This window comes from Panthera tigris, chromosome D1 (assembly GCF_018350195.1).
Source record: "Panthera tigris isolate Pti1 chromosome D1, P.tigris_Pti1_mat1.1, whole genome shotgun sequence".
NCBI lineage: Eukaryota > Metazoa > Chordata > Mammalia > Carnivora > Felidae > Panthera > Panthera tigris.
This window is the reverse complement of record NC_056669.1, coordinates 32,578,279-32,591,033: the sequence shown is the minus strand read 5'-3', so window position 1 is coordinate 32,591,033 and position 12,755 is coordinate 32,578,279. Positions and strand designations below refer to the sequence as shown.

The following is a 12,755-nucleotide window of genomic DNA, read 5'->3' as shown; positions in this document are numbered from 1 at the left end:
CTGTGAAATTATTATAATAAAAATTATCTGAGCATATAGTATATCACATAGATATTTGGAGGGTCTGTATTCTAGTCAAGATCTCAATATTTTAGAGATAACTTTAAAAATGACAAAATCAGTACCATTATTCTTAATATTATAGTGAAAGGGTGATAGGTTCTTTAAATTTCTAATAATATAGGCCTCAAACTCAAAAGACTTTTTCTTTTTGGGCAAAGAAACTGAATACTTCTAGCTCTAATTTCAAATCAAATCCATCAAATATTTGTGTGTACATGGAGATAGCAATGAAGCAACTGCATTTTCTAGATTCCTTGTTTTCACCATAGAATATGCCAGATGAATTTGATAAAATTCATTGTGTGATAAAATTATAAAATTGTGTGTATAACACAATTATATTGTGTTTAACAAAAACACAATAATAGCAATTACTATTTCTGAACACCTGTATACTTTTTGTTTTCATTTCTATTAATTGCAAAACAACTTGTCAAAGTCAGGTTTAATGAGAGAGGTTAAATGACTTGCTCAATCTCATTTAGTAAAAATGACAGAGAAGGGGCATAGGCCTGGGTCAGTTCTTCCACAGTACCCATCATGAAATATATCACTGTAATGGATAATTTAGAAGTTACAGGTTGATATGCCATGAAAGCCACTGTTTTAGCAGAAAACAACATATTTGCATATAATTTGTGTAACATTTTAATGTTAAATGTAAAAAATTAGAGCACTGCCTAATTAAAAAGTGCAATGTTTTTAATAAAAACAAAAAATTAGCCACATAACAACTGATACTGGAGGTATAATTGATCCAAATTCAAATGGCTTCTCAAACCTTTTTAAGGGAACTATTTTTAACTCAATAATCTATTTCAGCAATCTTAAAGTATTTTCTGATATATGACCTGTCGTATTATGATTAATTTCATTTTAGAGCGAGTAGAAAGAACATGACCTGCAAAATGAAGATAAAGGTTATGATGACTGCATAGGAATGGAAGTAAAGGAGGATTTAGAAACTAGATATCTTCCATTTGGTGATGTTATGTTCTTTTTCAAAACCTTTATTTTTTAAAGTTTAGCCTGAAATTTTAAATCCAGTATTTTGACATCTACACTGTGAATCAATATCAACATCAAGAACATCAAACATTATTAGGAGGTTGCAAAACAACAATAACCACAACAGCAAAATCCAACCCTTTTGGCCACCACATTTTCACCCCATAGTTGAATGAAATTTTAAAAATTTAAGTTATGTTAGAAATTAAATATGTGTAGGTAGAAAAGGATTTGTGTCATCCAAATATTGTTTTAAAATAACAAGAATCAGATAAAATGACCACATCATCAACTGTTCTCTGAGTCTTACTTGAATGTGAAAGGCTAATGACATTTCTTTTTTTTTTTTTTTTTTTTTTTTGGGTACATCTACATTTTCTTATCAATGTAATACATTCTGAGAGGTACTATTCCCAGTGGCAGATTGCCTTTATTGTGTTGGGGAAAATTTTTAAATGTATTTATTGGGATGACATTTGTGGGGGGAAAACATATTGAAACCTTTTCAACAAATGTACATTCAGATTTAATGCAAATGAATTACTGACACAAATTAAGGGGTTATTTGAAATTTATTTTAGGTTTTATTTTTTTAATTTTATTTTTTGAGAGAGAGAGAGAGAGAGAGAGAGAGAGACAGGTGGAGGGGCAGAAGGAGAGAGAGAATCTTAAGCAGACTCCACACCTGATGCAGCATGGCCTAAGCTGAAATCAAGAGTCTGATGCTTAACTGAGCCACACAGGTGCCCCTGATATGTATTTTAAAGTTAATATCTTTAGCTGCATTATTTGTCTTAGTGAAGTTATACATAAATAATGCTTTGCACTTATCACATCCAAACTGTATTTTCATTTGTGTGCTCAACAAATATTTGAGTGCCTACTATTTACTAGACACTGTGATTTATACCTACTGCTAGGCTTTAACTTTGTTGAGTTATAGTCTTCCTTCAGCTGTAAATTCCCATAATGCTTTTTACCACATTTTCTTCTGTTAATAACAGGTACTCAATATTTGTTGAGTGAAATCAGAAATGAGAAAAAATTGTATATTGAGTTAGGGCTATATACTGAGTTTGCATTTGTGTAATCTTTCTTAGGAAAGGAAATAATACTCCACTCATTCAGTTTTGAAATTTAAAACAGGGAGCATGAAGTGTTCATTTTTTTCCCCAAAATGCAACTTTTTATTTCTGAATTATACAATTACAGATGTTTTTCACCATATATTCTATATATCCTTAGTTTTCAGGTAAGAAGTAAAATATTTTACTATTAAAATTATATAAGAAATTAAAAAGTCTCTAACAACTTTCCATTTAAAAATAATCTCTTAGAAGCGAATTAGGATGTACACTGTCAGAGGCTCGACTTTCAAGTTCATAATTATGGAAATCATTGAAAAGAACTGGTCCTTGGAATTTACTTCAATTATTTCATTGATAAGAACATATCAACCACCTTTATCTCAGGTAATAACACCATCACTTTTCAGAAGCCAGTCTATTTCATGAAAAAATCTATTATCTCTTCTTACTCACGCCTAAACAACATATCTATTTAGTCAATTTTTCAGACCAAGAAAAACAAGACTTCCATAGTTCACTCTAAATCTCAAAAATCCCAAACAATTACATCAGATAAATGAGGTCCAAAATTGAGACTTTTCAGGGAGCACTAACAGCCATTTTGCCTCAAAGGTGCCTCTGCTTTTAGAACTAAATTATGCAAACTTCCATAAAACTCTTTGTCACTGGATATTTGTGAGAGTCAGTCAGTGTTTTTAATAAATATAAAACATACTTATATTCTCCTAAGGTATAATCAGTATGAGGAGAGATCTCACAAAGTAGGAAGAAGTAGAAAATTTTTAGAGATGAAGAGAAATGCAGAAATGTAGATAAGGAGTATGGGAAGAGAAAGCCATAAAATCATGAATATGGACATATAATGATGTAACAAAAGAATGATACAGATCCATGGTGATACCAAAAATGAGAACATGCCATGCAACTCCCAGTCAAGAGACACAATTGCTCTATCTCAAACTGGCTCCCAGTCTTGTACTACAGTCAGAATTATAGAACACACTACTATAATTCAGATGTGCACAAAATACCTGGTAAACCTTAGGAGGAAGCAAACCACCACCTGGAAGATGCAGGGAAGAACATTACAAAAATAATGCTTCGCTGAGTCTTGAAAATTGAGATATGAATGTGACTAGTATCAAAGGGGGAAAATTCAGGCAGAAAAATTGATGGTAAAAAGATTTTAATGGCTGGAACATAAGATAAATGTAAGATAGTAGAGGACGAAGACAGTAAAGTTATAGAAATTGATGTTTGAACATCATTTCAGAATAACTACTCTGTCACTGAATTAATAAGAGTAAAGCAATTAAAATAAAATCACTGAGGATGGAGCCCAGGCAAAGGTATTTTTAAAAAGCTCACTTTGAGACTGTAACATGAAGCTATAGTTGATAATCACTGTAATGGGTGACCGGAAGTCAATGAACATTTTAAAGTGAGGAAATGGCAAGATTAGATCCTTTTTAGGAAGTTAACTTTGGACTGAAGATAGCAAGAGTATGAGTTTGTGTGTATAAAGATTTTGAAAAACTGAATAGCTATAGTCTATGGTTATACATATGTATTCACAGAAAAAGACATGTAGTTAGACTTACCAAGGAAGAGACTGTTTTTATATTAATGCTAACACTATTTGGAATACTTGGTTTAAACTCTTACTGAATGTTATAACCAAATATTATAAAATTTGTATATTATTGACTATATTTGTCACATAGATGTAATGAACCCAAGCCAAGAGCCTTGGTTGGAGTTTATTTTAATCCCTACTTCAAATGTCTTATGTGAATTCACTATTTATAGACATGCCATAGCTAATTCTTTTTATAAATAGAGAATTAGCTGGTAAAAAACAGTTTTGAAAACACTGTCATGCCAATTTTTTTTCAGATGAAACCACTTTACCTCGTTTGGGGGATCACATTAGTATTCATTAAGAGATGTTACTGTCCCTTGGTAAACTGCAAAAATTTATCAGTTAAAGAGAATGGGTAGCCCAAAATGTATTAAGAAATCAGAGAAGTCAGTAAATGTTTTCTATATTGTTTTCAAAGTTACTCTTTCTTATTAACAACCATTAATTTGCATATGGCGATACATCTTATTTGTAAGATAATGTCCAATTTTTAAAATTTTAGAAAAATAATTTGGCCTACTAGTTACTCTGAGCTGTTAAAATACACACACACACACACACACACACATATATACACATATATATGTATATATATATATATACACATATATATAATAGAGATAAAAGAAACAGAAAATAAAACAATGATTATTTTTATTGAATTTTATCAGTGGTATGAACTTAGTTCTTCCTGTTATTTTTTATATATTTATCTGTATTTACATATACAGATATATACATAGATCTTTAAAAAATAAATGGCTCTCCAGTGACTCATCTCATAAAAATACTCTTGTCCATATTCTAATGCAATATTTTTTAAGTTCATATAACAGTGTGAATTGTGTGTTTTCTAGTTATTATAATTGGTTGTATTATTTTAATCCAGTATCTAGTATTTCTTGAAATACCTATCTTAGAATTGGATCAGAGGCACTCAAAAATTTTCAATCTGTGATTTATCATTATGACTTTCTGAATGAAGAAAGAGAATATTTATTTTTTTCCTCTTCCTTTCCTCCCTCCCCTTCTTTTCTTTTTTGATTAAGAAGTGAATAAGAAGCTTTGACCAAAAGGAACATTTTTCAGGAAATATATTATACCAGTGGTAAGGGTGAGGAAATTGAAAATCAGTAAGGTTAAGTGACTTTCTACCTGCTCCAGATGGTAAGGAGTAGCATTAGGCCACAGACTCTTCAGATTTGATTCACAAGCCTCATTAAAGGACAAGTCCCAAAAAAGGTTAGTAAAAAACTACAAAACCGCTAATACTGTTGTCATAATGATATGGCTTTCCTTAATAACTTCCTTAGAGTCTGTGTTTCCAATCTGGGAAACAGTCAGAGTCTATATATATGAGCTGTTTTTCCTAATATCAAACCCTCAATCTACTTCAGGGATTTTAAACTCTTTTTCTCTATACTTTTTGCACTAAAAACCCTTTAGAAAACCTGATAAAGGTTATAAATTTCCTCCTCACAAAAATGTATATATATGTTCATGTAGGCAAAATTTTGCATACCATTATTTAAAGGCTCATTTTTGTAAATATAATCGAGACAAAGGGAGCTACCTAGAAGGAACATATACAATAACTTTTTATTTTTATGTGTAAGATTTTTTTCCTTTAAAGTAGAAGATTTGTTAGATGCAAAAGTTAAAAATCTTCACCTAAATGGTGTGAAATACTATGAATATGATTAAGTTTATGTTAGCAATCACTTTTAGTACTTTTTCAATCTTGTAAACTCTTAAAGAATATATGGCTACACAAAACACTTTAAAAATTCTAGTTATGCTTTATAAAGAAAAACAATTAAAAGTTCACAATTCTCTCTGAAATTTACACAATATGATACGTTATAAATGTAAGGCTTTGAGAAGAACATTGTAAAAATCAAGACCTCACAATGCAGACTAAAAGAAAAATAGACATACCACAAAATTTAATTTTTAAAGATAAAAATGGCATTCACTTTTTATGAAAGAGCAGAGGTTTCACCATCCCTGCCAAGATCTTGGGTAACTGTGCAGCAATCACTTCAGACATCATTTCTGGAAATTCAACACTCAGTGCTCGGGACTGGATAAATGTATTCAAGCAGTACAGATGAAGCTGTTTGACAAGCTGTTGGTTCCACAAATGGATAAAAAACATGTAAAAAATAATACATTCATATTGGTTGGTTTCACAAATGGATAAAAAACATGTATAAGAAAAATAATGCATTCATATATTAATCAAACATGACAACTTATTTTTCTAACAATATAAATACCTATCAAGATGTTTTCTTGATAAAATAACTCCCTTCACTCTCTACAGTAATATGAAAATATTACATACAGTGAAACATTCTGATAGTACAGAAAGATTTAAAGAAATGAAAGTCATTCATAATCCCACAGGATAAGTGATATGAACATTTTGGTGTCTTTCAAATTCTTTTTCCTCTTTATACATGTATACAAACATAGCCAGGTATATACACAATATACACAATGCATATATATTTCCAAAAATGCAATTATTTAATAAAGTCTATTTGTTAATGGACTGGATTTTTTGCATAACAATATATTGACTCTGCCTCTGTCAATACAAGTAACCCAGCATAATTTATTTTAATCTAATTTAACTTTTGGCAAAGTAATTAATGTAAGTAATTTTAAAAGTCAAATAGAACCCAGCAGCAACAACAAAATCCAGCAGTTTCCTTATAGAATTCTTCCCATCCTTATTCTAGTTCCCAAGATGCAACCACTTTTAACTTCTTTAGCCCATGTCTCTAAATACTTATCTCTGTATTTCTAACAAATTTTGTTTTTAAAATGTGATGTTATTGACTTTCTATTATGAAAAATGAGACTTAGCTCCCTTATATGAGACACCCCTCCCAACTATGCACACTTTCTTTTCTCCTCATTCTCTGTATAGTTGTATCTCAGTTTTTGACCAAATCAATATCTAGCAATTATATTATAAATATTTTTATTGTTTCCTGCTGGATTAAATTTCCTTTATTATATGACTTATTTTTATTTTGCTAGAGTTAATAACCTTGTGTTTCTGTTTTGCTTTGTTTCCTGTATATTTATCACAAAGCCACGGTCAATTGACACAATTTGTAAAAACTCACCTGAGTATGTTCACACCTACTGGTAATCCCTCAGTTCCATCTTTTTTTCCCCAATACTAGTATTCCGAAACCCTGTGCATTACTGCTTCAAGCTAGGCTAATGATTGCTATGCTAAAATATCCCTTTGCATCTCTCCTGTATTTGATTTTCTACTTCACTGGCTTACCCCAGTGTTTGTTGTTAAAACATCCTGTAGATGTCCTTGAGAAAGGTTATATTTGAGATAAGTTCTCTGAGACCTTGCATGTCTGAAAATACCTTTATGATGCCATCATATTTGTTTGATGGCTGGCCTGGGTATAAAATTCTTTGAATATTTTCCTTTCCTTCAAAATTCCAAAGGCATTGTTTTCTGGGTTCTAATATTGCATTGAGAAGTACAACATCATTCTGAATCCTGATAATTTTTATGTGATTTGTTTCTTTTCTCATTGGTATATTTTAGGATATTCTCTTTATTTATGGTATTCTAAAATTCTACATTAATGTGCCTTTGTTCAGTTGTGCTGTGCTTTGTACACTGGGGCTTTACAGTCAGAAAATTAAGGTCTAGCAACTTTTATTCTATGATTTTTTATAAAATTTTCTCTGCTTGATTTTATCTATTCTTTTATAAATTCCTTTTAATTAAGAATGAACTCCCTGCAATTAATCCCCTAAATTTTCTATCTCTTCTAATTTTTCATCTTTATCTTTTTTGTTATTTCTTTTGAGTTTTCCTGAGGTATATATGTCAGCCCTTCTATTAAAATTTAAATTTCTGCTCTTCTATATTAAATTATCCAAAAGTAATTTCTTGGTAAATGTTCCTTTTCAACTATTTTTTATTCTTGTTTCATGGATGCAATATCATACATTTCTAAATATCTTAATTCTTTTTGAATATCTTTTGTGTTCTCTGCTCTGGTGCCTTTTCCTTCATTACTTTCTCTCTGTTTATTTGCTTTCTGCCTTTCATTACAGAGGCTTTACCCATATAGCTAACAATCCTTAGCTATCTGTCCATATTCAGGAATAAGGTTTCAAATTTGACCTGATGAGTAGATTGTCAAATTGTCCACTAGCACTGTTATTAACTTATAATTCCATCCAAAATGATATAAGAGTCTTATTTTCCACACCTATACCTTTGCTGGTCTTGTATATTTAAATTTTCTAACATAAGGCAAAATTATTTTAGAATATGCTCAGGAAGGTGTATAATTCCTATAAATCATTAAATTACTCTCAAATTATACAAATACTAGTAAAAGGATATTTGGATGATCTATAGTGAAAATGAAAAAAAGCACAATATAAATTCTGAGCAGTGTGATGTAAATACTGTTTTAAGATATAAGTACAAATTATGACCTTGAAGAAACCATATAAAGTAAAATGTAGATTTAATATTTAAAATATTACAGAAATTCAGAAAACAATCATTTATTTCCTAGAAAACAAAATACTTACATCATGCAAGTTATCAAGAAGTTTTGTAAGTTGGTAGAAACGCTGTGAGCTAGAGACAACTCCTTTTTGCCTCAGACCAATTGCCTTGATGAGCTCTCTAATGTAGCTTGATCTCATCTCTTCAAACTGGTTTTGACTTCTTAACCCTTCCAAAGGAACTGTAAGAAGATAATTACAAGTAATAGTTATGCTTAAAAAGATGAATTCTTTGGATAAACAACCCAAAATATGAACACCTTAAATAGGAGTGTTATTGATAGTTTTAGGACATATAAACATAATTGTCTTGAAGAATATGATAAAAACAACTACATAAATTAAAGGAAATTTTTAGCTTACTTATTTTAGAGCTGTATCAATGCTTATGCACTTAACTTAGCATTTGCTCATTCCACATCCTTGTCAGGAATGGTTTGATTTAGTTTACAATTACATGTATTCTGGGTCCTTTTTTAAAGAAGAGGTATTGTAACGAATACTTGGATCACTCTGTAAAGTTTAAGTCTTATAAATCTGAAGCATTTCTCATTGAGATTATTCATGGATAATTTATTTTTTTTGTAATTTTAACATTGCTTTATTAAATTTCCTAACTCCTTCCTGCTGATAGGAGAAAGCTATTGATACCACAATACTTCTCTTTGTGATACTCTATTTTTATTTATTTCTTTTAATTTCTATTTTTAATTCAAGTAGTTTTGGTAGATTGTCTTTTTCTTTTCCTTTTTTTTTCTTGGTATACAAAAACACTATATTAAAAATATCCTCATTTCCCCCTTCCCAATAGTTGTAGCTCTTGTTTCTGCTTCATGAGTCAGTGCATTGTTAGGACATCCAGAACCATATTAAAAAATGGTAACTATGGCAAATATTCCTATTTTGTTGCTTATTTTATTGGGAATGCCTCTTATTCCCATGGTGATGTTAACTGGTAATTCAGACATTTCCCTCTGTAATCTTTAATTCTGATCACCAAATTTTAGACACAGCTTCCTATTCTTATTGCTAGTTCCCCTACATTGTCAATTTACCAACAGCTTTTTTTCCTTAATATTTTAGTTCCTTCTGATATCACTTATTTGAGATGCCCTGGTTGATATCTTCAGGAAATTATCATCAGAACTCCCAATTTTCTTGTTTTCTTTTTCTTTGGTTGTATTTATCTTACAAACAAATCTTCAAATTTAAGTGAAACAGCTGCCTTTTCTTGCAACTATATCTAGATTGCTGAAAGAAAAACCACATAATCTCTTAGATTACTATAACTTTATGTTAACTGGAATTTAACTAAACACTTAAAAAATAATTTTTTCTTCTGATTCTTGAAGTACTATTTTCCTGTTGGGCGCTCAAGAATGGAAACTAGTAACCCAGAGCCTTCACTCTATCCATCTAAGTATTTAGAACTGGCACTTGAACCAATTATTCTCTTTAAGAGAAAATCAGGCCTAATCCCAGCTAGCCTCACATACTTTTAGTATCAACCACTATAAGTTCTGGGGATATGATAATCTAATCGTTAGGCTCTCATCCTATGCTTCTGAGATATTCTCAATTTTTTTCTCCTCTCCTACTCATTTTCCTACATTTCAGATCTATGTTGAACCAGCTCTCATAAATATTTCTCTTTGCTTTGAGCTCCTTACCTTAATTCATTGTTTCCTTAATTTATTACATCCAGTAATATATGATTGGAGAATTTTCTCTCAGATTCTTGTTGATTCCACAAGTGACTTTTAGGATTTCTTGCAAATATCATAGTGGCAAAATGGGAGAGGGTGAGTCATGGGCAGTTAGCCAGGTGCTATTTTAGATAAGAACACTTTTTTAAAAAAAAGCAAGGATCTTTATTTTTGATTTAGCTAACTTAAAAATAACATAATCATTGGAAAACTTTTAGAAAGTACAGAAAATACATATAAAATTACAATTCACCAGATCCTACAATCCAATATTTTAGGATATTTCCTAACATTATATTGAGAACATTTACTTACATCTCTTAGAATTCTTTAAAAATGAATATTTTAATTCTCACATATAATTTGACCTCACGAAACTGTAGGAGTACAATTTATTTAATTGTCTTATCATTTGATATTTGAGATATTTTACCAAACGATGTTTACGATAAATTTAATTTTTTTTTTATTTTTTAAAAGGATATATCCTTAGACATGGAATTATTACAGTAAAAGATATTAACTTTCTTAACACTCATAATATACATTGCTAAACTTCTTAGTATTTAACTGTTTTGTGACTAGTTTTGAGTATCTTAATTTTAGGTAATCTTTGCTTTTTACATATAAAAATAAAATCTCATTTTCATTTCTTAAATTATTAGTAGGCTGAACAATATTCTTATGCATATTAGTAATTTTTAAAAACTTTTCTATTTTGTACTCATTTATCTATAGGGGCTTAAAATATATTTCAAATGTTTTTTGAAGTTTGTTGCTTAATTTTTAAATATTTTATATATTAGCACAGTTTTGCAACCTTATTAGGGCAAAGAATAGTGCCCAGGCAACCCAACATTTCTCATGCTCAAGAAGCAAATGTGTTTAACTCTTTCAGCTATTCTAACTTTTCCTTCCACAGATTTAAATAGCATCATTGTAGTGTTGACTCCCTTTTCCTTTTTTTTTCCCCACAGAGTATAATTTTTATTGAGATATTATGCATATGCCATAAAATTCACCTTTTCAAAGAATACGGTTCAGTGGTTTTAGTATATTCACAGAGTTGTGCAACCATCACCATTATTTGGTTCCAGAACATTTATTATTACTTTTTAAATTTAAATCCAACTTAGTTAACATATAGTGTAATGATGATTTCAAAAACAGAACTTATTGATTCATCACTTTATATAACACCCAGTGCTCATCCCAACAAGTGTCCTCCTGAATGCCCCTTGCCTTTAGCCTATCCCCCTACCCCAAACCCCACCAGCAACGCTGTTTGTTTTCTGTATTTAAGAGTCTTTTATAATTTGCCTCCCTCACTGTCTTTATATTATTTTTCCTTTCCTTCCTTTATGTTCATCTGTTTTATGTCTTAAATTCCACATATTAGTGAAGTCATGTGATATTTGTCTTATTTCACTTATAATACACTCTAGTTCCATTCACATTGTTACAAATGGCAAGATTTCATTCTTTGTGAATGCCAAGTAATATTCCATTATATATACATGTGTGTGTACACACACACACACACACACACACACACACACAAGTACTACATCTTCTTTATCCATTGATGAGTCAATGAACATTTGGGTTCTTTCTATACTTTGGCTATTGTCCATAGAGCTGCTATAAACATTGGGGTGCATGTGCCCTTCAAAACAGCATTCCTGTATCCTTTGGATAAATACCTAGTAGTGCAATTGTTAGGTCATATTGTAGTTCTATTTTTAATTTTTCTGAGGAACCTACATACTGTTTTCCAGAGCAGCTGCACCAATTTGCATTCCCACCAGCAGTGTAAGCAGTGTAAGTCCTTTCTCCATATCCTTGCCAACACCTGTTGCTGCCTGAGTTGTTCATTTTAGCCATTCTGACAGGTGTGAGGTGCTATCTCATTGTGGTTTTGATTTGTATTTCCCTGATGATGATGATGTTGAGAATCTTTTCATGTGTCTGTTAGCCATTTTAATGTCTTCTTTGGAAAAGTGTCTATTCATGTCTTTTTCCCATTCTCTGGATTATTTTTGGGGGGGTGATGAGTTTGATACGTTCCTTTTAGATTTTGGATACTAACCCTTTATCTGATATGTCATTTGCAAATATATTCTCCCATTCTTTTGGTTGCCTTTTAGTTCTGTTGGTTGTTTCCTTTGCTGTGCAGAAGCTTTTTATCTTGATGAGGTCCTAATAGTTCATTTTTGCTTTTGTTTTCCTTGCTTCCAGAGACATGTCAAGTAAGAACTTGCTGTGGCTGAGGTCAAAGAGCTTGCTGCCGGTTTTCTTCTCCTAGAATTTGATAGCTTCCTGTGTTACATTTAGGTCTTTCATCCATTTTGAGTATTTTTGTGAATGGTGTAAGAAAGTGGTCTATGTTCATTCTTCTGCATGTTGCTGTCCAATTTTCCCAACACAATTTGCTGAAGAGACTGTCTTTTTTCCATTTGATACTCTTTCCTGCTTTGTCACAGATTAGTTGGCCATACATTTGTGGGTCCATTTCTGGGTTCTTTATTCTGTTCCATTGATCCATCTGTCTGGTTTTGTGCCAGTACCATATTGTCTTGATGATTACAGCTTTGTAATACATCTTGAAGTCCAGAATTGTGACAACTCCAGCTTTGTTTTTCTTTTTCTTGATTGCTTTAGCTATTTGGGGTCTTTTCT

The 12,755-nt window shown here is 31.0% G+C and overlaps 1 protein-coding gene across 3 annotated transcripts in view; it reads right to left on the bottom strand.

The window, feature by feature from the left end:
- Nucleotides 1-4,507: 4,507 nt before the first annotated feature.
- Nucleotides 4,508-12,755, bottom strand: part of PGR (progesterone receptor) — a 105,007-nt gene continuing 96,759 nt past the window's right edge. For 2 of the 3 annotated variants that reach the window (XM_042957642.1, XM_042957643.1), the window contains 2 exons: nucleotides 8,395-8,552; nucleotides 4,508-5,929 (listed from right to left, as the gene is read on the bottom strand). In XM_042957642.1, the coding sequence (XP_042813576.1) occupies nucleotides 5,774-5,929; nucleotides 8,395-8,552 (314 nt within the window). In that variant the 3' untranslated portion in view covers nucleotides 4,508-5,773. Of the gene's footprint in view, nucleotides 5,930-8,394; nucleotides 8,553-10,040; nucleotides 10,140-12,755 lie in introns of those variants that run through there. The other variant, XM_042957644.1, reaches the window with a different exon arrangement.